We start from the raw sequence: 25,725 nt of genomic DNA on the forward strand, positions 1-25,725 counted from the left end.
TACAACCACACACACACAGCAGGATCTGTGTGTGCGTTCAGTGCACCCTTGGACCCCTAAAGGTACATTTTTGCTGCCTAGATCATACTGGCCCTTATGTACGCTCCAGAGAAAGTAGGAAACATAGTGCTTGTGTGTGCCATGCTACACAACATCTGCATGAGGAGGAATGTGCCTCCAAACCCTGACATGGACATGCCACCCCCAAAAGGTGATGACAAAGTGCCTGAGGCAGAGACCAGAGTAGACAACATCAGAGCTGACGTAAGGGATGGGAGACTAGTTCGCCAGGCACTGATCGACAATTTCTTTTAAGTCATTTCCCTGGCACAAGCCATGCACCACTGTGTGACTCTCACTTCTGTAAATAAACTCCACAATGACAAAATCAGGAATGTCCTTGCATTAGTTCAAGTGTTTTATTCCAACTATGTGCCCTGACTATCCCCCATGCCCGCTCCAACTCCCGAGCACACTATCCCTCCTCCCCTCTCCCACCATCAACTCCCCTGCACACTATCCACCCTCCCCCACCAACTTCCCAGCACACTATCCCCCCCTTCCACCTCACATGTCCCCAGCACACTATCCCCCCCTATTCCCTCCCAGCACCAACTCCCCAGCACACTCTTCCCCCTTCACCCCTCATACCACCAACTTCCGGGCATGGCCACACATGGCGGCTAATGTCCCAGTGTCATTCACTGTCAGGGCCTCTTTTCCCCCATCCTGGCCCCAGGTGATCTCTGGCACTGTAGTCAGTGCGGCTGTCATCATGGCGTGCCCTGTTGTGAACCCTCCGTGGGAGTGGTGGAGATAGATGGAACAGACTCCGCCACAAGGTCCCGGTGCCGCTGCATCTCATTGCCATGCTGTATGGCTTCTGCTAGGGCAGAGACTCCCTCTGTCATTTCACGGACACGTTGCGTATAGAATGTCAGGGTGGGCGTGTTTGCATTGATCTCGGCCCTGTTCCGCACCATCTAACACACTACCCTGCAGGTGTCCCTCTGAACAGAGCCCCTGATGGCCTGTAGGTGTGCAGAGTGAGGGCGCCCGATCGCTTCCATCTTGCGCTGCCTGCGCTCCATCACGTCCAGCCTTTGCAGCAGCATGCTGCGAGATAGACTACAGTGTCTAGGAGGGGGGCTCTACACTGCACCAGGGCTGCGAGCAGGTGAGCCATAGTTTGGGGTGTTGACGTCTGTCTGTGTCATCACGCGCTGGTGGCGCGGGGGCTCCCTGGGGATTTATGACACTAGTGGCGCAGTGTGCTCCCTGTGGATTGATGGCCTTCAGTAAGTGCTGATTCTGGGGTGCTGCCCCCTGTGGCTCCTCAGTGTCTGTGGAAGCAGGTGTTGCTGGTTGTAGGGGCAGGGCCTGCGGGCCACCTGTAGGCCTGGCCTTGCTAGGTGCAGACGTTGCACGGCGGTCCGTGCGCCTAGGTGTGGATTATGTGTGCCTATGTGGGGTGGTGGTGGCAGACCTTGAGGGTCTTGAAGCGCCACAGCCTGATGGGCCGGCATCCTCCTCCTCCTCCTCCTGCATCGAAGCCTCTGGCGGTGCGTGAGTGTCTGTAGGGGACATAGGGAATGTTTCCCCCACGTTTTTTGGCATGCAAGACACTTGCTATGCTACAGAGTGTGAACCCACACATATGGGCAAATGGGCATGGTTGGCCATGGGAGGATGTATGTGGGACCACTGTCATGTCGTAGCATGAGGCAATGGGTGTGTGGCCCATGGCCTGTTGCTCATTGACCTGTTTTTGGGTAGGACAGGGAGTCCATGGATGGGGCGGATGTGGTCGGACATGCATGCTTGGGGTCCTTCATGGCACAGCATCCCCTCCCCGGGTGGAAGTAACATGGTGGGTTTGGGGGGGGTGAGGGGAGTAGCTTGTTCCATGGCACAGTCATGGCTCTATGGGGCACTGATGCGCAGCCAGCCGGGCTGTTCTGTGGTGCACAGTGATTGGCAGGCTGGGAACATGACTGTGTGTGGGACGTGTGCTTCCCTGTGGCTTGTCTGCAATGCCCTCATGAGGCAGGCCTACTGGGTCCACTACATACTGGGTGACTGCTGCATGGTGCCATGGTTGCTCATGTACCTTAATCCCGCTGGCACAGGATACGCCAGTAGGAGTAAGGTGTGCATGGCATTTGTTTGGTTCACTTGCCTGCCCTTCCCACTGCTGTGATGCTCAGGGGTGCCCTTGGTGCCCTGCCCCATGGCTGCTCTGGGGGTGGCTGATGTGCCGTCCCGTCACTCTGCCCTGTCAGCATGCCCAGCTTCGGGGTCTGCTGACTTGTGTGCCTGTCCACTGGGGCTTCTTATACTGGGCTGTCACGTGTGCATGCATTGCGGGGTGGGGGGGGATTCACTCACTTCTACCTCCTACCTCTGCACTGCCGACTCCCTCCATCCCCTCAAGGTCGAGCACCGTACTGCATTTCTCCTCCCATGCAGTGAAGACCAGTGTCTTGACAGTGCCTCCTCTTGTCGCCAGGGACTCCCGGCGGTGTTGGGACAGCAGTCTCTGCACCCTTACCCTCAAGTTGTTCCACCTTTTGCGGCAGTCCTTACCATCGCAGGTTACACTGGCAACTTCTGAGACCTTCTGGGCGATGTTGTGCCATATTGCTGTCCGCCGCTGCCGACTGGTCTTTCTTTCCCTGGCTCCATTCAGCTCCTCACAGTGGGCCACTACCTCATCTGTGAGGACCACAAGCTCATCCTCGCACAATTTGGGCTTTCTGAGGTGATGTATGGCCCCCTTGCCTCTTAGCCCCTCCTGAGACATTTTTGATGGTTTGCAGTGCTGGATGGCAGCAGGAAGGGGAGATATTTTATGGATTGTGTTTTTCAAAATGGCCACCACTAGGCTTCCCGTTCCGGCGGAGATACAACTTTTGCCGCCGCTAACAGCGCCGGGTTCGTCGGCAGTAGCGCTACTAGTGCCACCTACTTGGGAGCTAATAGCGTTACTGCTGGAGTTGTGGCACATTCACGCCAAGTTGTAATGCAGCACTAATTCAGCTGCACAACCCAGCGCAACACTATGAAAGCCCGGCGGTAATTGTGTTGCACTACCGCCAGACTTGTGATGAGGCAGTATATATCCAACACACTAATCAATTGGAATCAATTGGAAGGCTGGTTTTGGGAGGGTGCTCCATTTTACAAAAAGAACCCTGATACAGATGATCTGTTACAAACTGGACCTGTTAACTTTAAAATCCATGGGCTTTGGAAAAGGTTGTTTTTGTGGGATTGCCCTACAAGTCTGCTAGCGGCAATTAAAGACCTGCACACAGCAACAAACATCAAGATTCGTTTAGACCAGGTGGGCACTCTCACGGCGGCGATCAATACCTTTTGTGGTGTAAAGCAAGGGTGTCCCCTTGCTGCCATTATATTCAATCTATTCTTATCTGACATTGGCAGAGCAATTGATGGTGTCCGCTCATTCTCTCCAAAAATGCATCAGTCCTTGATAAGTTGGTTGTTATACGCAGACGACCTGATCCTGTTGGACGCTACCCCGATTGGGCTACAGCGAAAAATTAATGCAGTAGAAAGTTACGTAAGAACTAATGGCCTATATATAAACAAAAAGAAGAGCGAGGCACTAACACTGCAAAACCTAAAGGCTTCCAAAAACAAACATTTCAAATGGTATCTGGGAAAGGAGACATTAAGCACCGTAACAAACACAAGATACTTGGGCATGCGAATTAGTGCACATCTAAACGATGGTCTCTGGGCAGAGATTGCCTTAAAACAAAATGTTGGCAATTTGCATGCCAAGCAAGTTTATTGAACAAAAAGTATGGGAAATTCTCCCTGAAACCTGTGAGAAACTTCTATTGCCAAAAAGAGGTGCTAGCTTTAATATTTGGAGCCGAAAATGTGTTTGGCTGTTCAGGCGAGCTGTAGTCCACCCTTGAAAATATATTCAGGGTAAAAGTGCTACAGTTACCGAAGGGAACTTCTACGGCTTGCATTAGTTATGAGCTAAATCTAATCTCTGTCAATGCACGTATTAGCTGGAACATCTTAACTCTGTTTCGGAAAACAACTATGAAAGATGTGGTTCCACAATTCAAAATCCTGCATAATCCTGGGACTGGCAACCCTGACTCCCTGCTAACTTTATGGAGCAATCAATGTGAGGCCATTCTGGACTTCTATGAAATAGATCTAAAAACACTGCACGAGAATCCAAACCTAGCCAAAACGAAAGTGTGGAGACTGGACTGGATTCTAACTGGGAACAAAAGAACGAATAGCAGACTTATGAAAGATGTCACCAGTGAATCCAGAGAACTCAACAGCCTACAAAGTTATGTGGAGCTGTTTCCAGACAACAGTGGAACCTTGTACATGCGCTTTCATTTCAACGCCTTCAAACCAAAGAACGGTTAAAATCTTTGCGTAAGATGGGCGACATGAACCCAAACTGCAGATTCTGCAAGCAGAAGGAAGGAACTTTAAATACCTAACGCTCTTCTGTATTACACTATGAGCTCAAACGACAAAGCATCTGGGAACGCTGACAACGAAGTACCACACTCCTAGTGCAGAAAACTGGTGGCAGGCGAGGTTTGATGGTGAGGACAAAAAAGTAACTTTTGCCTTAATCCGTCTTTTGGCAGAAGTGGAAAAGCTTCTAGCAACCACAGACATAGAAAGAGAAGACTGTGGGAATGCTAACAGTAAAGCACTCAGACGAGGATCCCCTCCTCCTGCGCAACATGAAATTGAACATTTTTCTTTCCATGAATGGTGATTGGACGTGTTGTTCCATATGTATGTCGTTATTCTTTTTAAAGGCTTGACTATGCCAATAAATTCTTTTTTAAAAAAAGGTTCTTTTTTTTAAATGTTTGCTGGCTAATGACTTCCCATTCTCATGATTTTAAGGATGGACAAATATCCAATGCTTTCAAATCGGAAGGAAGAGTCTTTACATAAATTCAGTGATGTTGGCAGTGAAGTGGAGGGTCTGATTGTGATGAATGTAAACATTGTAAAGTCTTTGACAATTTTAGAAACTAATCTAAACAGTAAAACTTTCTAATGGGTTACCAACTTATTTAATGACATTTCCTGATCGATACCTTAGAATGACTTTTATGAATATGCATTAAAACTTGTTACCAACAAGAGAAGTCCTATGGGCTAGAGCCAAATGGGAAATTAATCTTTGCTGCTGTCGTTTTTGTATAAAGGTTGAAGACTTGGAACAAACCAGACATATACTCATTGACTGTAAAAATGTGGTGAAAAGCAAAAAGCGGGGCCTGATATTAAATAACGTTTATGAAATATCAGAGCATTAACATTGAATGTATGGTGTGCGAAAATATTCAGTGGCCAGCATCTGGGTATTTCTATAGCAGTGGTGAAATGTGTAAAGGAAATGTTAAGCTAATTATGCAAAAGGTAACTTTTTATTTATGAAAATTGTATGAATTATGTAGATTTTTAGAATTAATAAGTGTTATTAAGGTTCATAGAATTTTGTTTTAAAGGTTTTTAAGAAATGTAACATAATTGATTTTGTTGATGCAAGCCGATAGCTTAAAAAAAGAAACATATAGGAACACTAGGGATGGTGTTGCAGGGGGTTTGTCAGGAAGGTTGCTTAAGCTAAGATGGGCTATGGGAATACCATGTTCTCCCCAGGTCGACACTAGTCCCATAGGTGACTTTCTTCTCCATGAGATCCAGCCGCTGAGTGCCACCCCCAGGGGGAATATCGGGTAGCAGCCTCATCTCCCTGCCCTGGACTCATGGGAGAAGGCTCCCCTAGAAGAGAAGTGACAACATCCAGGGGCATCGTCACATAACCCTAAAAACAATCTACTCAAGTTCAGCTCACTCAAGCCAATTATATTTCATTCAGATACTCAAATGAAAGTGCATCTATTCTTATTTCACCCATGGTTCAGTTTAGTAACGTCTCCTAAGAAACAACCTCACTTCTAGAGGAGCTTAAACATGCCAAGAGTATGTAAGGGTTAATTAAAAAATGAAAAATGATTCACTCACACCAATCCAATGAACAACTCGTTTGACAAGTCGGTTTGAAACCTTTCGAGGTTTCTAAATTGGCATAAAACATGGAAACAAACTATCTCATGTATCTGAGGCATTCAGGTTGCCATCTACTACACCTGATTGAAAGGCCACAGGTTTTGCTTGGGTAACTCTTGTGGAAACCACAGACAAGGGCTAGCTCTACAAGTTGATCTTGCAGGATATTTCTGCAAGGGTTTACAGACCATCTTCCCCCTCTCCCTCGTCTGCCAAAATCAGAACTTTGGCCCTTCAATGGTTAATGCAGAAAAACCTTCATGCCATTCAAGGGACTCTGTATCACCTGACATGTATTTGTTGCTTTTTGTCTACAGTGCGTGTGTTCTCTTTCCCACTTCAAAGCACCCAAGCCCTTTTGGTATCCAGGATATGTTTTTTTATTGCAGGTACAATACTCAAGGCAACTAGTTGCAAAATGTCCACACAATGCGACCATGCTAGAGACATATGAGAGCAGCAAGCATCTGTAAGGGTTAGAGTATGCCTGTTTTCGAGAAACAGCAGCAGGCCAGCATGTAGTCACAGGCCCGAACAAGCGAGCAAGCCCCGGAAAAAGGCAGGATTCTGGAGTAGAACCAAATCATGGGAACCTGCAAGACTCTAGAAAGATCACAGGGTATAATAGAAATGCAAACAAGAAGCAGCCATTGCAGCTCCCTACTACTCGTCAGGGAGTAATGCCATCAGAAATCCCTTGAAGGTGGTGAGGGCTGACTCATCTAGCATAGAAACAAATCAGGGAAGCCATGATCACTGTGCTAAATTGATTGATTTCCTATGTACTTGTTTGCTAAACAGTAATGGGTTGACCAACCCACCTTGTGCTCCCATTTTTTCAATTGGACTCTTCCCTTCATCCTTCAGATATGCAACTGTCTGAACCCTGCTGAAGGAACTCTATGCAAAATCAAATATCAGAGCAAACTAGTGCCAGGCTTTCTTCCTTCTTCATTATTATAGCCTTATAGCCCGAGGAGGGGTCATTTTCGTTGGATAATTACCCACCACAAAGTTATGGCCTGAGTCGAAGACGAGGGCTATCAATTAGGGATGGGTCATTATCCCAAGCGATAATGACCCCTTCCAAGGTCTGTAAGGCTATCAGCACATTTTGGTAGTAGCACTACATGCTTTGAGTTTTGGTAGTGAAATAAAAGTTACTTTAATAATGAGTAAAGTAAATAGAAACTTAGAAAAGAAAATATCTTTCATTTTGTAGTATTTAAAAAACAAGGTTGTCTTCATGAGTATTGTAATTGCAACTTGGTTAAACTTGAGCAGGTTTACCATGAGCTTGTATTAGATGCTGTGAAAGAATAAACAGTTTGTCTACAAGAAAATGAAAGCAAATTCACATATTTTAGCTTTTTCTCAATTGTGTTAAATAGGATCTTGCAGGGGTTAAAAAAGCTCCTCCCAGTAAAGAAGTGCTGGCTGGAAAATACATTGTTGTTTACCCGTCTGCTTTCGAAGGCAGACTGTTCAGAACGCAGCTAATACCACAGTTATTGACTGCACTCTGAACATTCTGAGTGGCTGAGAGGAGGTCCATAATGATCTCTGTGTGCTAATGAAATGTAATGTTCATGGGCAACTGCTAAATGAGAAAGGGATAGGTTCCAATAGTATTGAAGGGTCTCCAGGGAAACAAATGTAATGTGGAACAATAGCTAAGAAGACCTTTCAACACTTGGTAATTATAAGATCTCACAAACCCCACACGTTTAGAATTAAACAAATTATGAAGACGTTTAAGCAAATAAATACTCAAAAGCCAACTGAAGTAACATATTTGTGGAAAAACTGCCTGCCCGAGAGCCGGGAGAGGTTTCAGGACATCACCAGACTGTTAGAACTGTTTTAAACGTTGGGGCTAAACGCACATTGGTCCCATGTGTAACTGCTGACCATATTGATAAGCTGAGATGCTGGCACATGATTATGGAGCTGTATTGCATAACAAATTTAATGATAACATCTGAAAAGATTCCACATATTAGTTTTTGCTGAACTTATTTGTAAATATTAAGTCCGAATTGATCGGGTCTGTCCATTTTCAGGCCACAGCCAAAGCAGCAGGAGGTGATCATTCGCACATCAAGCAGGTCAAAGGCACTAAGGAATCAAACACCTGTACAATGGGAAAATCATTCTACCAAAATGAGTGTATACAGAGATGCCACAACAACAGGTCATGAATATTATTAGGAAATTGCAAAATAAGATGGCCAGTTAACTCTTCAAACATTGGAATTTTGGTGGATATATGTAACATGTGCTGAAGCTATGGTCAAAGTTGTTTGCACTTCCTTTCATTAGTAAATTGGCCCAAGAATAGCGTCACTTTGGTATTTATTTATTTATTTTTAACTTTTTAAACGCGCTACACGCCCATAGACCGCAAAGCCAAGCCAAGACAGAAAAGATCAGAGAGAAATCAAAAGGAGCAGATCAGGCAGGAAAGAGAAAGAGGCTCCTAATCAGCAGAGTTAAAGAGCTTGGTTTTGATGGCCTTTTTAAAGACCGGAAGTGAGGCTGATAGTCTGCAAGCAGAAGGGAGTGTGTTCCATTCTTGGGGAGCACAGACCTCGAAACAGGTGCCTCTGAAACTTTTTAGGAGAAAGCAAGGTTGATACAGTGAGTAAGAGCTATTAGAGTGCAAGCTTCTGGTTGGTTGACCATGAGAAATTCTTCTTTCGAGATAAAGGGGATGGGCAGCATTCAGGCCTTTGTAAGTCAGGGAAATTACCATATGTCTAATTCTTGGTTTGGACGGAAGCCAATGTAAAATTTTTCTGTAGTTAGATATATGATCATTCTCGGAAAGACTGTATATTGCCCTGACGGCCCCATTTTGTGTGGTTTGCAGGCGAGCAATATTATATTGCGAAGTGCCCATAAGCAGCCTATTATATTAATCAAGTCACAAATTGATTAGGGCTGCGCCCAGAAGATACCTGTTTTTAATACAGAGGTATGGTTTGATTTGATAAAGTAACTTGATAATATATCCACAGGATAAGTGCACGCTTGAAACATGTTGTTTCATGGAGAGTTCAGTCCAATATAGTGTTAACTGATTTACTGATCGGAATTCGGTTGCCCATGAAAGAAAGATGGGAATACCTATGGTCAATGTTCTTCAAGTGGGGGCTTGTGTCAAGAATAAGGAGCTCTGTTTTCTCGGTGTAAAGCGCTAGAGAGCTATAGGCCATCCAAGTTTGAATTTCATTGTAAATGTGATTCACATTTTTGAGGTCAGTGGCATATGTACCTGACAGCTCGAAGAGGACCTAGCTGTCATCCTAATAATTTGCATATTGGACACCCCGATCATCAAGAAGATCAAGAAATGGTCTGGTGTATACATTAAACAAGGTCGTGATAAACAAGATCCCTGAGGCACTCCGCACGTAGAGAGGATGGAAGTGGCTTCGGCATCCTGAAAGTCCACTCTTGCTGTTCTAGAGCTCAAGAAGGATGAGATCCAATCTGCTGCTTTTTCTGAGAGTTTAGCGATGTTAAGCAGCCTTTCATGTGGGAGATTGTGGTCTATGAGATCAAAGGCCGTAGGAAGGTCCAATAACATTAGCTGGGCTGGATGGCCTTTTTCTACAATGTTTGAGATGTTGGATTTAAGATCTAGGAGTGCAGTTTCAGCCCCATGCTGAGCCCTGAAGCCTGACTGATGAGTGCCCAAGATTGTATTCTCTTCCACAAAGTTTTGGAGTTGGAGATAGGCAACTCTATCAGGAATTTTTAATAAGTATGGCACACTGGTTATAGGGTGACAGTTTTTGGCTATGGCTGGATCTAATGTGTTCATTTTAAGCAACAGAGAGATCCAGGCGTTTTTCAAGGAGGTAGGAACAATGCCTTCACTAAAAGACATATTAATAAGCTTAGTGGTCCATGGAATAGTAACGGCTAAGAAGTCTTTCAGGATGTTAGAAGGACAAGGGTCCCCTTAGCATGTGGTTGATTTGAGGCTCATGATAATATCATGAATTTCTCCCCAAGTACAGAGATGAAATTCAAATTTAGGAATTAATGAGATAGGGGCATAAGGAATCTTATTTTTCACGGGGGTCTGTTTTCTAATATTAGCAAAATGGCTCAGTTGCTTAGCAATATTCCCTTCAGGTGTAACATTATCAGCAGATATCTGGGAGGTTTTGTGCAACCATGTTACTGTAATTGCGAACATGTCTGTAATTTTAAAAACTTAAGAAGTGCCCTCATTACAGGGCTAAATAAGCTTATTAGTACAATATCCAGCAGGGTTTGCAGGGTCTGATACAACCCTTCATCCTTCCAAGGTTGATAAAGTGAGTATCACCAAGTTGAATAGCTACACCAATTACTGCGGCAGTTGGAAGCTTGAAGAATCAGTGATGAATTACTAAATAAAAATGGGAATGTGTCCACATAGGCACGTATCACAGGTTCTCCCTCAGTGTTTCCACGCTGATTTACTAATGTGCTATCGTTGATTTTATTTGCCATACCCAATTTTCCCTTTATCTTTATTTATATGAATCTTTTTTTCTTATTTTACAGTGCTCACATACCTTTAATTAAGACACCATTACTGACAATTTAAGCACCACAGTTCACTTCCTTAAAGCCACAATTATAAACTATTCCCTTTCTAGTGACATGTTGGAAATCAAAATAAACTGCATGAAAACTTGCCTTTTCATAGTTAATCTGAAGGATAAACACCATCAGTTTGATGTAGCTATGCTTTGAAGAATGTAACTAAAGTGATTATCAAATGCCTAAAATGTATTGTGAAGAATCACATTTAGCACTTCACAGATAAGGCTTTGTAAAAAAGCCCTCCTTTGTGAAGTAGATTGAAATGTGTCATTTCTAAAATTAATGTTCGTTCTTCTAATTTTGGTCTGTAGTATCAAATTCAGAGGACAGTTACACAAACTGAAAGCACTGACCTACTTACAAAACACGAGATAAAAGCAATTAGTAGTTCAATAATGCATAGACCAGGAGCTAAGGCAGTTGCTGGATGTGAGCAGAACAGGTCTATGCCCATTATGAATTCGATTAACATTAATGCACCACTGTCCTACATCATTTGCATCATAGGCAACTCCCTAGCTGCAAGCAAGTGAAACTCAAAAGAAGCAACTGACAGGGAGCAATGTCCTTTTAGGAACATATATAAAATATGTCATATATAAATTAATGTCATTTGTACAGGTTTCTGACACGTCAGAATGAACAATTCACCCTTTGTCATCAGTACATTCTGTTATTAAATGAAAACATGCAGGTCCAACAAACCTGATGTGATAATACACAATATTCCCATGAGGATTTATGTTGATCTTTCCTGGAAGACAAGAGATCTTTTGCTCGTTTTCTTTAGTCAGAAGCTTCTTGCACAAACAGCATCTGCAGAAAAAGGAAGGGGGTGTAAAGTGAGCCTTGCGAGAAGCATGCATCCACTAGTGACCACATGCAAGTAAAATTAGCACAATGATGACCAACCTGTACAGCGTTGCAGCCTTTCCGGGAGAGTCCAAGTTCTCATAAGCAGGATCAAATAATCTCTCAATCTTCTTACAAAATATTTTACTGCCAATGAAAAGAACGCAACCTTTAAAAACAGGTCCCACATTACCTGCAAATAATTATGTTTAAACCGACCTAATTTAGCTTATCAGATCAGAAATGGATTGCTCCCAAAAGCGATTTTCCATCAAATCACAATTCATACAAAAAAATTGCAACAGTAAAGTAACATTAATGAAATCCCAGTACATAAAAAGCATAATCATGATAAAAATCACATGGTTGAAACTCCCTCCTCAGTTACAAACAGTAGAAAATTCCGATTTACCTCCCTTACTACGTCATTGGGAAAAAGCGAAGGCAATGGCATGATTTAGTTTTCCTTTTTAACACATTTTCTATGCTATAAACGGTGCATATGTTACACATTATCAACAGACATAAAATATTGAGTCGATATATACGCACCCTGGTGGCAAGAAGTAATGGAAGTAAAAATGTAAGCCTTAAATCAATTAAATATTGATTACAAAAAAGAAAGTGTATTCCAAGTTCGTCGCCGAGTGAGGAGGGTGCACAGAGCCATGCTCTGTCCTGTGTCTGGTATGGGAGCAAGCCAGCGAGTTCCATTTAGCAGATGGGGAGGAGGTGAGAGTGCCCCCGTCCACCCGCAGACCGGAGGCAATGAACCGCTGACAACACGGATTCAGCACGGTAGCCTGCTATCTCGGAGCGTGCCCTCCACGGCGGCGTCCACCGACACTCAGCAACTGCCAGGTGGCGGAAAGCTGCAGAGCAGCGCCGGCGGGGTCCCAAGCTAGTGTCTCCCCCCACCCGAAGCACCTGACAGCTAGCCGAGATAGCAGGGCGGGTCAGTGAGTCCGCAACCATCTGACAGCGGAGTCAGGGAGCAGCATCCGGGCTCCCTGGCGGCATAGGGGGTGAGGAGGTGCGCAACTGGGAAAGACCAGAGAGCAGCACCAATGACCAGGGGCGTTGCTAGGGGGGGGCTAAGGGGGCTATAGCCCCTGATCTTTTGGTTGTAGCCCCGGATAGAATCTCATCCAGGAAGACGGCAAGAGGGGTGAGAGCCCAGGTCCCATGGCATGTAGGCAACGTCCAGGGGAAGTGCCGTTGAGTCCCTTGGTGGCGGGGGTGAGGAGGAGCGACACCCCTAACCTACAGGCAGCAACAGCACGGGAGGTGGCTCGGTATGAGACTGAGGACAACACAAGAAAGGTGCAAGAGAGGACCCGGGGAACATGGTGAGGAGCGAGTTCCCGAGCCGCATGCAGGAAGAAAGGAAGGGTTTGAGGTGCTCCTCGAGAACCTTCCAGCTACACTGGGAAAGGTGAGATCCCGTCTGCTGTCTGCCCCCCTGCCTCATACAACATTAACAGAACGGGGAGAGTCCCCGGCACAAAATGCTGATCAGGAGTGAGCCCTGAGGGGCGGTGAAGAGCGGAGAGAGCAGCACCCACACATGTGGGCAAGTGGACCCTGGATATAATGGCAAAGCGGATCCCTACAGCCAGGTAGAGAGTGCACTAAGGCGGGCAATGCATGCAACGGTGAAGGAGGGCTATAAGAGCATAGGCCCCCCTGGGACGCAACCAGTGATAAGGAGGTGACTCTGGTCAAGTGGAAATGGAGGAATGGGGGCGGCAGGCCTGACTGGAGGTGCCCCAAGAGTCAATAGGAAAAAGCCCACAAGCCAGATGGAGGAGACAAGCTGCAGGAGACAACAGACAGTGAGGCATACGGACACAGCTGTGGCGAGGGGCAGCAGTGGTGGGCCTACACCTGGAACAGGTGGAGTGTGGGTGAGCGCGTAACTCCCAGATTCCCAGAGCAAAGGGGAAAGAAACACTGGCCCACCCAAAAATGTACCCCCCCTCCCAGGAAGGACACTTAGAACGCTGCTGGAAACAACGGGTGGAGGCTCCAGTGACCCCCCATGAAAGACGATGACAGGAGAGCGAAAGCATGTGTCTGGAGAGGAGAGCATAGCGCACAGTAAGGAAGACTTAAAGGAGTGCTTCAAAGACCTGGCGGGAAGGATCATGGGAACCCTCCAAGATCAATTCACATCTCTGAAAGACGATCTGAAGAACTCTCCGAAGGAGGTTAGGGAGGATGTGAAGAGCCTGGTAGACAGATACCACCGAGCAGGCCTTAACAGAAGTGTCAGAGGAGGCGAAGCAGAATAATGAACTGCTGGAGCAGGTGGCAAGGGTGACTCAGAACCTGGAGCTTCCATTGAACCAATCTAATATCAGTGTGAAAGGACTCAGTGAGGCAGTCCAGCAAGTAGACCTGCGAGGAATGATCCAGCAGTGCTTTGGGGACCTACTATTGAACACTCCACTGACAGCAATAGGAATTGATAGAATTCACAGGGTAGGTCCTAAGAGGACAGAGCCAGCGGCGCGGCTGAGGGGTGTCTTGATCGCCATGTCCTCATACAGGCAAAAGGAGAGTGTGCTTGAGAGCGGTTTGAGGACAGACTGACATTACAATAAATGGATCAAGCATCCAACTGTTTCAGGACTTGGCGCTGATGAACCTACAAAAAAGCAGAGCCATGGGGCCGGTGATAAGAGCGCTAAATGCGAGACAGATCAAATACAAATGGACTTTTCCCTTTGGGCTGCAAATCACATTGGAAGGGACACAGTAAAAAGTATTACGACCAGGAGGAAGAGGAAAATGACAGAGCAAGAAAGTTCAGGCACTCCCCCGCGCAAGGTAGTAGACCGTGGGAGTGGTCCAAGGTGCAGGGGAGTTTAGGGCCTAGGGGGATGTACCTGAAGGGGTAAGTAGTATCACGCTGATGGGGGTTAACAATGGCCTGCCGGTATAAAGGAGTGTGGGGTAAGTTGATGGACGAGGCAGAGGGGGAGTTGCTGTATGTAGCGGAATGTCAACTGCACGGATAAACGGCTGGGAGAGCTGAATAGGAGCAGTCCTTCAAGAAAGAAACATTTGCGCTCCCTGCTGAATAGTTTTGACACCTTAACCCTGCGTGATGTGTGGCAGACCAAGAAGGATGAGGAGAGGGTATATACATGCTTTTCTCATGTCCAAAAGTCATTGTCCAGGATAGACTATGTATGGGTAATGGCCAGGCTGATGAGAGATGTGGGGAGGTAGGGTTGGAGTTGATCTCGCTCTCGGACCATGCCCCTATATCCATAATGGCCCAGGCCCACAGGGAGCGGAGGGCTCTATGGGGTTGGAAGTTCCCAGTGGAATCACTAAAGGATAGAGAGATCACTGAAACAATTGGGGATAAATAGACTTTTACTTTGCCACCAATGATACCCGGGAGGTCACTGCGGAAGGGATGTGGGATGCGTTTAAGGCAGCGATGCAGGGAGAACGGATTGCCCTCTGGCTGCAAAGGGAGAAACAATAGGGAGAAAATGCAAGAAGAGTTAAAGACCCAATTGGGGGAGGAGGAGGGCCCTACAAAAGATGCTGAAACATATCCAAGGCCAACTAGGTCTATTATGAACCCGCAGGATCGAAATGTCCCCTTTTCCGGCTAGACAGAGATATTATGTTAGCGCCAATAAGGCGGACCAGCTGTTGGCGCAGCAGTTTAAAACATCTGCAGCTACACAAACCATTCTTCAAATAGCTAATACTGATGGCTCGGTAGCGACAGATACCACATCCATTATAGAAACGTTCACAGACTTTTATGAATCCTTGTATGCCTCAGCTGGCCCTGAACATAAGGCGGTCGGGTTGTATTATGAGATAATACCCCTCCCGAAAATGACACCCACAGAAAGCGAGACCTTGGAAGAGGAAATAAGTGAGGAAGCAATTAAGTCCTTCCTGTTTAACAAAGTGCCACGGCCTGATGGCTTCCAGGCGTTCTATAAGAAGTACAGAATTAAGCTAGTATCAAGGTTTACCACTCTATTAAACTCTTATAGCAGGTAAGGGTATGGTAACGCTGTCCATGTCGGAATCTAAAGTGGTGGTGTTCCGGAAGCCCAACAAAGATCAGAAAAACTGTGGGTCCTACAGACCCATTGCATTGATGAATATCGATGCAAAAATATACACAGGCATCCTGGCTGCACGACTGTCTCCTTTGCTCCCGAAGCTGATTGACAATGATCAGGGCGACAGACCGTTGACAATAATAGGCGGATATGCCACTTGGTCGAAAAAAAGCCTCGAAACGACAGGTGCCATCTATGCCGATTTCATTAGATACCAAAAAGGCATTTGACCGCGTTGAGTGGTCATTCCTGGTCTATGCCCTGGAGCAAATGGGGGTGGGGGTCAGGTTCTTGCAGATGGTGAGAGCTAACTACAGGAACCCAACAGTACGGTTGTAGGGTGAATGCCAACCTCTCCAGATGCATCCCCATCCTCTGTGGATGAGGTAGGGGTGTCCATTGTCCCTGCTGTTATACGCCTTGTATCTGGAGCCTCTACTTATGAAAATTAGGCTTAACCAGCGGATAAGAGGTATTCCATTTGGCAGGAGGAATTCAAGGTGGTCGCATTCGCTGACGACATGTTAGTGACCTTGACAGACCAGGTATCCTCAATACCGGCCCTTGTGAAAGAACATCGAATCATTGAACAGGTAGCAGGAATTAAAAATTAATATGCAGAGCTACTGGGCTTGGCGCTCACCTAGGCACAGCTTCATGCCCTGCTCTCCTATTCCCCTTTAGCCTGCCAGAGGGAAGCATACGATATCTAGGGGTTAACATCGCCAACACAATGCAAAAGCTATACGATAGGAACTACCCGGGGTACTGCAACAGATTAGGGCAGACTTGAGGAAGTGGAACCCCCTGTCAATATCCTGGATGGGCCATGTTGCGAGAGTGAAAATAGTCACACTGCTGAGAATATTTATATTATTTCCAGGCCCCACCCGTTCCCGTCCCGAAGTCCTTTTTTTGTGGCACTCAAAATGTTGTTCTCACCTTTGTATGGCAGAAAGAGCACCCCCAGACAGCTCTGCAGACATTAAGGGTTCCCAGAGATAAAGGGGGCTTAGGACTCCTGAATTGTGTTAAATATTATGTGGTGGTCCAGCTGAAGGTGGTGTGGCAATGGTTTTCGGGGGGAAGGTCTAAACCATGGGTGCAGATGGACAGGGCAGTGGTAAGAAAGCCCTTGGAGGAAATTCTGTGGATCCGCAGACAAGATAGACCCCAGAACACCGGTATGAGTCAGATAATATCAGCAGTATGCAATATCTGCGACCGGCTGTTGGAGCAGGGTGCCCTTTCCTCACATCCCTCTCACTTCAAACTGCTATTTTGTAACCTTCCGTTTTCTCCAGAGATGGTGCAGGGATCTTTACGGCAATGGGAGAAGGTGGGTTGTAGGAAAGTGGGGGATATGGCATAAGGGACAGCAATACTCACGTTTGAGCCATGTAAACAACATATAGGACTCGCACAAAGGGATAAAATGGGGCAATATCAACTAAGACACTAGATATCGAACATGGCAGAGTACTTTGTGCACTGATATCCCCACAGAGCATTGGGAAAACATGGGGGAATATCCCTAAACTGATGAGGTTGGTACAACTTGGTACAAGATTATGATGCAGTTGCACTGTACCCCAGTCAAGTTACACAGTATATATTCCACAGTGTGACAGGATTACTGGAGAGGGAGTTTGGGGAGCGGGGACTTGGCGCACATATGGTAGAAATGTCCGGAACTAGCACAATTCTGGACCGACGTTATAGCAATGATTACTTTTAGTATAGCTTTTGGCCCCAGAGTGGATGTGCAGATTATTTGATCCAGGAATCAGTCTGCCCACCAAGACTCAGAAAAGGGCCTTCAAGATGATCTTGATAGCGGCATGGCTGGTGATAGCAAAGTGCTGGAGGCAGAGACAGCCTCCAACGGGGATAGACTGGCTCCAGAGGTTGTCGAGGATGCTAACAATGGAGTAGGTCACATATGGTATACAGGGGGGAAGTGTGCAATTTCGTCAGGACTAGGGGATGATCCTGACATAATTGCAAGGGGAGTACAAGTAACAGTGGTGTCATCACAACTTGCTTATATTGGACATTGTGTGGATGGACAAAGATGAATATTGAAGGAAAAGGGAAGGAGACTTGGAAGAGGCTGTGGCCACGGGGAAGGGGGAAGAGGAGAGGGATGTTATTGTTTGTTGTATATGCAAAATGCCAATAAAAATATGTTTTTAAAAAAAAGGAATGTGCATGTACTCCACTCCACTGTCCGCTGCCTCAATTACATATTTGTTCATCAGGGGCTAGCTCTTTCCAGCACGCTCAGTGAGCCATAAAGGATGTTGTCCAAATTGCATACGGATTAGCAGGAACCTTGTCCATCTGCTTTTTACTCATACTACATATTTCTAGGGGCCATCATTAGTTTTAAGTGGAGTACTCAGATAAACCGTTTTATTTTGGTTAGAGTGAGCTTTTCTATGAAGTCGGTGGCTTGAATCAAAATTATTGTTGCAAGAAAGGACGTGCCATTCACAGTGATTGTGAAATGATTGCTCATATCTAAAGCAGGTCAATGCCCCATTAATATAATATGACCACGGTCTCGTACTGCATTGTTCTGAAGAGATAAGAAAGGAAGCTATACATTTATTTCAGAGTCAGGGAGTTCCAAGGGCATCACTGATTGACGGTATCACAAATATAACTTCATCCCAATTGCTTATGTAGGAGTAAGCGTAAAGGGGATTTTTCCAAGCCGACCACCGCTCTTAAAAATGTGAAATTTAATATGGATGCAATTAACCTTCCCTGAAGCTGCCAATAGCGCACAAAGTGCACTGATTAGCTCAATACGTACTAAACAGTTTATCACCATGTAAGCTACCATAACTGTTTGAGAATGTATCAATAACATTCCTGACTGTGGAAATCCCAACTTTTCAATTTTTCAACGTGATCAGTCCATGTCGGTCAACTATTCAAAAAATACTGAGCTACTACTTGGTTTCTTGTACACATACTAAGTTCTAACAGTTGACCCCTTTCACACATCTTATTATGACCTTTTTCATTATACAACCATTTTCTAAGTGGAGAAAAAAGCACTATGCATTTCCTGTCATATTTTCCATAACTTGACCCAAATCAGAAGCATCCTGCAAGTCCATAAAAGTCACATGAAAAGGGCGGTTCTTAATTTTTATCTTTTGGCAGCTAAAAATATAAAATGTAGTACATTAAAGGAACATGCTGTGGATGCGGGTTGTATACCAATTGCATGTTTACGAATTGCATTTTGAGATGCATGTTAGTGAATATGGGGTATGTTAACATTAATGAATTATAACGAAAAGAATAGTGGGGTTGGCAGGGAAAGCTCTAGGAAGATGTCCGTGGAATGCGGAGAGGAAAAATAGTGGTATGGGACGGAGAAGGCAAGGCTGAGAAATAAAACCGGAACCAATTCCGAAAATGCAGTGGTGAAACTGCATTAATGAAATTGACTATCGAGAAATAGAATCCCGGGTGAGTGAGAGAGTCCATGTTGTGGCTCTCCATAAAGTCATATTGTATATCTGCTCATAAGTAATTTTGTATGCCACAGGATAAAAACTACTTTATATTTAATCGTTTTTGGTTTTTTTTTAAATTTATTTATACTACTAATTTGGATCTAAAAAAATCGAACAAGTTGACAATTGTAATCATAGATCTATATTATGCAGGGACTAATGGATTCATGTGCAGCGACAATTTCTCAGTTCATTTAATTTATTTACGATTTATAAAGCACATGTAAACAATACCTACTTCAATCTATCAACACCATGCTGTTTGGCTCTCCATGCACAACTGCTCCCTTTTCAAATTCTTTCTCCTTGTCTACAAAGCTGTGATAGTCTTGCTCCTCCGAACCTGTATGGCAGAATCTGTCTACACACCATCTCGCTCCCACCGCACCTCGTCTGCACTTATCCTCTGTGTCCCATGCCCTCCTGACCCTCCTCTCACTTCCGCTCTTTTCTACTACTCACCACCGCTTCACTGGAACCTGCTGTCCATCAAAATCAAAACCAGCCCGACTGTGAAGTTCTTAAAAACTCGGCTAAAACTTCACTAACTTGCTACAGGGGGGGGGTCGCTGTTGAGCAGCTGTCAAGATGGCTGCCTAGCTCTCGAGCTCTGACCACTGCCGCTGTACATCCGAGAACATCTGCGGTCAGCCTCTCCTTTGTGACTGCATTCCTGACTCCCTGCCTTGCCAATGATTGGGGCTACATGCCAACGAAATCTGGGCATGAATCGGACCTCTGGGACCGACGAACGGCCCGCCCGGCTCACACCGCTCCCTCGAGGCTGTTGCGCCGCGGCCCAGTGAGACACCTGCCTCTGCCTGCGCCGCCCCGCTGCTGGGGCCTGGACTACCCGTCAGCCCGATTCCCCTGCTGTGCCTGCCGGACCTGCCAGACCTGGCCGCCTGGAGACCTGCGTCGCGTGTGCTGCACGCAGCCCGGGCTCCGGCTTGAAGTCGCCGTGGGCCGGGCCGCCTCCGCACTGAGCCAGCAACTGTAGCCTGAGCTGCGCGCTGCCTCGACTTGCACTGGCCTGGGTCCCCACACTGCTGCCGGGACCGCCCGGCGGTGCTACGCCCAGAACTGCATCCTGAAACGCCTGGAGCCGTGGGAGCCCCCAACTATCCCATGCCCGTACCGCCCTGCTGTTACTTGTGCAGCACGTCCTCTGGCCCTCCGGGCGGGGCGGCTTCATCGGAGGGGCTGCGTGTGCCATCCATCTCCCGCGGTCGGCACCCATGGGCCCCCTCGAGGAATTCCCGAGGACCCAGCTGACCGCGGCCTGGGCTGCCGACCGCGACGCAGGTGAGGAGCTGCTGGGGCCATTGCACACTAGTCTCCACTGCCCCCTTCCCCCTAACGGACACCGGCCGTCCCCCAGCTGGGGCTGATCCCCGTGCTCTGCAGCCAAGAGGCACTCCCAAGGCCCACTAACTCTGCTCCGATCGTTGTGTCCATATCCATATGCACCATTGTTCAGCCACGTCCCGGCGGGCCTCTGCTTGCCTCTCTGGCACTGCCACCACTGGTCCCTTGCTCCAGGCAAATAAGCTCTAGCTCAACGGAGCTGGCCCCACGGCTGGTCAACTGACAGGGGCGCCGCCTTGAACAAGGGGAGCCCAACCACGACACCCTCCTCTTGTCACTGTACTCGCCCTCCAACTCGGCATCTCAACACCGGCGTGACTCTGGGACGCTATCGGACATTGCCCTTACCACACCAAACAGTGATTAAACGCTGTGGTCCCCTGCACAAACCTATCTGCACTCGTGCTCTTGTTGCCTACTCTGCTTGTTGCATAGATTCTGAGACCTGCCCATAAACTGGTCACACTCACCAGGGCGGCACTACCCCGGCACCACACCCGCACCCTCCTTATGCCGGTGGCCCTGCCGCCCCCGCCTAAAAACTATCTACGCCACTGTGGATTAGTGACCTGCTTCACTGACCTGTGTCTCCTCAACTGAGGTGCTCGAGGGGGGTCCCCACCCTTACCCCTTCACCACGCGGCCCCCTGGGGTAAAACGCTTGTACGAGACCCTGCCTTGAGCACTGAGCACTCAAATATCACTCTCTACGATGCCCAACAGATCCAAGACTGGCAATAAAACCGGGGCCATGGATAAAATCGCTAAGGTCACTGTTAGGGAGAATTCTCTGTTTAGGCTGAATTTCCTAATCTAGTGAGTCCCCCAGCAGATTTGCTGGATTTCTGGAGTTTGTATTTTTCTCTCCTGCCAAGAGTGAGACTCTTTTTCCTACTCTTGGACATGATTCATGGTGTTCCTTTGACTGTTAATGTGTTTTATGGGCTATAAGGTCCTTTACTCCATAGGGTCTCGTGTTTTTACTATGTGTGTTACACAGAACCATCCGTGCAGTGACACAGGGGAGTCATAGTGACACCCCACCATAGAGTCCATACCCTGGGACTGACTACTCTCTCCCAGGGCATGTAAAGTCACCACTGGCTTTACTAGTCCCAAATTATGAACAGAAACCAGTACAAACCATCATTGTGGACGTACTGGTCGGGGCAATTTGATTGCCCCGGGGGTCTGTTAGTCGAGGGGGCACGTCTCCGTCCCCCCTGATCGAGTTTTGGCTGGTGGCAGTGGATACTACTTTTTATATTTGACCGCGAATATATCCCTATGGGATTTTCCCATTGTTCGAGGCTACCAACTTTGATTATTTAATTCTCATAGCCTCGAACATACTGCCGGTTTATTTATTTAATATTAATTCGCCGGTTGGTATTTTTTGCCAGGACTCGATTCTAAAATGGCGTTTGTGTTCTCTTCTGTGACTCCAACCCAAGTTGAGCCCTTTGTTCCACTTTTGACGGGCTTCTCCACAGAAGCCTCCAAAAGTGGTGCCACTCTGTCTGGGTACCACAGGGGGTGTGGGAGGGGGTTTAGGCACCCTGGACTGAGTTACCTTGGTAACTCAAGTCGCACTCTTGTGTGATTGGCCCAAGTGGTGAGCCGACCGGCTCACCACTTAGCATGTTTGATTGACAGCTAGGCTGAGTGAATGGGGGTGTGCTGCATAAAAGCAGGGCTTTGGGGACTGGAACTTCAGAAGTCGCCACAGGACCTGAGAATCCGACGAGGGAGAAGCTGAGCCGACCTGCTACGACGATACCACCGGTGGAGCCCTGCGGAACGGACTCACCACTTCCCGACGACAGAGAAGATCTCCCGACTGGAGAGTCTTCTTCCCCTGACTGGTGGGCACAACCAGTTTATCTTCTTTTTCTCGCATCCCAGGATGTCTTGTGGTCGAATTGCCTGTGCCAAGCACCCCGGCAACCAGATAGCCACTTACCACTGGACCGTGAACCAAAGGACCGCTCCTTTTAACTGATAACTCTGCGGCTTGTTTCTTCCCTGGCAGTGCAACGGACTCCTGTCTTCCTCCCCAACGAGATCCTCTCTTCCTCCAGACGAAGCACCGACTTGCACCCACTGCCAGGAACAACTGCCCCCGCTGGAGTATTCTCACCACTTTAAGGTACCGTGTCCGCCAGGCCTCCCTTTCTAAAGATTGCTACAAGGTAATAATAACCCCTTAACCTTCTGGACTGGGCTGGCCGCCTTGACCCTCTAACTGGTCCCTTTCTTTTGGTCCAACTCTTTCTGAACCTTTTCGAGACTGTTATGCATTTTTCAAACCGTGTGACCTTGGACACATTCCGTTCTGATCCTCTTATAGTGGATCCGGCCTTCTGAACTCTAACTTCATGGTTTTACGTTGCCTTCCTCTCTTGTTGTGTTCTTGTGAAAGTGTTGGGATCTGTTTAAAATTATACTCTGCTTTTCTCTCCCTTTTAAAACAAATTATTGGAGTGCCATCTGCGTTAAGCGCTCACAGCTGTCTGAAAATAAGTGGGGCTTTTACTTTAGACTTGTCTAATATTCTTTTAAGGGAGTGTATACCTTTTAGTGACCGTGTTTTTGAACTGCTTAATATTAGTGCCTGTGTGTTTTACTAGATGTGGTTTTAAATAAATAATTATATCTCTTTTACACCAAGCTCTGGTCAGCGTTTGCTTGTTCTACTGTGTTCTTTTGACCTATTGTGAATACTCTGCATACTGCCTAACTCTTTTTGAGGGAAGTCTGACTGCTCAGCCACAGCTACCAAGTGAATCTGTGTGGTACAGACTGCTACCAAGTGGGTTTACTGCCAAACACCTGTAGTCTTAAATCTTTTGCAGTGGTCCCAAAGGGAACTGCACAGGTTTCTGCCAACAGTCAACCTGAGGTCTGACTCGGACCACACATCAGGCAATCAAGTTGACGATATGCCTCCTGCCGAGGCACCTGCCACAGACCTGACGGTGATGATGGAATCAATGGCTAGAAACTTTGCAGCCTTCCACGAAAAGCTTGATGACATTAATGCCAACGTGGCGTCACTCAGAACCAAACTAGACCAGCTAGGAACGAGAATCACGGAGGCTGAAAACAGGATTGGAACCAACGAAGATAATATTGCTACACTCCAGGGTACAGTATCCACTTTGGTCACAGACATGAAGGCGGTCAGGACCAAATGCGATGATCTCGAATCCAGATCACGCAGAAATAATATACGCATTATTGGAGTCCCGGAGAATGCTCTGAAGGGTCGACTCGAACTGGCGGTGGAGAACCTCTTAAAAGATTTACTGGGCAATCCCGACATGTCTCCCTTCTTCACCATCGAAAGGGCCCATAGAGCGCTATCCCTGCGGCCCAAACCTGGAGACTTCCCGAGGCCCATCATTGTGAAGATTTTGAGTTTCTAAGATCGTGATCACATTCTCCATCTTGCACGGGAGAGGGGAGAGCTAAGACTGGACTTGCAGGTGATCAGAATTTTCCCTGACTTCTCAACCGGAGTGCAGCTGGAACGTCGCCAATTTCTCGGAGTGAAGAAACTCCTCAGAGAGAGCAACATCCCCTATGCCATACTAATCCCTGCACGCTTGAAGTTCACGTTCAACAACAAATTGTATTTTTTCACGGTGCCGTCCGAAGCTGTGAAATTCATAGAAGCGCACATACCCCTGCAGCCTCCTACTGTCGACCTCATGGGCAATGATTGAACTCTACACTTGGCCTGTAACATCTAAATGTTAAGTTTATTTGCTGATTGATTCTCACCAATCACTGTTCGCATCCATGATCAACCACGTTTTTGTATTCACGCTGGTACATAGCTCTACTATACACATCTCACCTGGCATCCTATATATATATGCACCAGGGAGCTAATGCAATACCAGTCCACTCTCATCATCTGTGGTTGTCTAAGATGTAAGTCTATAATGTTCTGTCGGCAGGCCTCTGTCTCATCTACGGCTACAGGGACAGGCACTACATAACTGCTAAATCTGCCTGCTGGACAACGGGACCACTATGGTTCATATGCAGACCCCTGTTTCTCACTTAGAAAAGCAGGGGCATGTACTACATGACCGCCAACACTGCTCGTTTTGTAACAGAGCCAATTGGCTCCAAGCGTGCTTGTGCACGGCAATGGCGCACCCCACTGCGATTGCACTGTTCTTGTATTCACTTCTGTTGTGGGTCAGCCCGAGTTGGGCTTTTGAGCAGACTGGGCCAAGTTGGGGACGGCCCAGCTGTGTACAGTTGAGGGTGGGTGATGTTCACACTGCTGATCTTGGGTTAGTGGTGAGGGTGGTGGGTGGGAATGGGGCGTTACAAAAAAAGGCATGCGAGGTTTCACTGCATGCGCATTGAAAAGCCATGAGCACACTTTCGACTCTAAGGGCCTCATTACAACCCTGGCGGAACAGGTTAAACAGCGCCGTAAAAGGCTGCAGCGCCGTTCAACCAGTTCCGCCACATTACGAGGTCCCCTCGCGGGACACGTTAAGCACGCCTGGGAAATCCAGGTGTGCATACCAGGTCCCGCGAGGGGAAGAGGGAGCAAACAAACGGCCATCTCGTAATGGCCCGTTGTTTACTCCCTCTCCCATTCCTATGGGGGCTGAAATGGGAATGGGGATGAACTGTGTCTGTGTCCTCCAGTGAGGAATTACCGGGCCATCCGAACTCGGAATGGTCCGGTAAGTCCTCATTCTGAGGACATGGACACGGATGCGGTTTTGCCGGCAGCCATGCCGCCAATAGCGGCATGGCTACCGGCATACCTTGTAATGAGGCCCAAACTCTGGGAGCTCACACCATTGCAGGACCTGGGATGTTCACCGACACGTGTACTATGGGACTAGATATCTGTCACTGAAATGTCCACCATCATAATGTCCTGGACCATCCGGGGGTTAAGCAATCAAACCAAGGCCCGTAAGATAATGGCCTTTGCTAATAGGCATAGCTGTAAGGTACTATTTCTACAGGAAACACACTCCAATGGCCATATTCCAAGTACCATGGCCCCGGCATGGAGCCCGGCTAGAGTCTTCACCTCCTACTCCTCCCAATCCAGGGGTGTCTTCACAATGATCCATAAGTCAATTAAATTTATACAACATAAAAACTATATAGACCCT

At 47.0% G+C, this 25,725-nt stretch overlaps 1 protein-coding gene across 4 annotated transcripts in view; it reads right to left on the reverse strand.

The window, feature by feature from the left end:
* SANBR (SANT and BTB domain regulator of CSR) overlaps nucleotides 1-25,725 on the reverse strand; it is a 1,021,507-nt gene that overhangs the window by 581,302 nt on the left and 414,480 nt on the right. For all 4 annotated transcript variants that reach the window (XM_069608017.1, XM_069608018.1, XM_069608020.1 and 1 more), the window contains 2 exons: nucleotides 11,620-11,706; nucleotides 11,413-11,523 (listed from right to left, as the gene is read on the reverse strand). In XM_069608017.1, the coding sequence (XP_069464118.1) occupies nucleotides 11,413-11,523; nucleotides 11,620-11,706 (198 nt within the window). The remainder of the gene's footprint in view (nucleotides 1-11,412; nucleotides 11,524-11,619; nucleotides 11,707-25,725) is intronic.

This window comes from Ambystoma mexicanum, chromosome 4q (genome assembly GCF_040938575.1).
Source record: "Ambystoma mexicanum isolate Mex_15411 chromosome 4q, UKY_AmexF1_1, whole genome shotgun sequence".
In the NCBI taxonomy this organism is placed as follows: Eukaryota; Metazoa; Chordata; class Amphibia; order Caudata; family Ambystomatidae; genus Ambystoma; species Ambystoma mexicanum.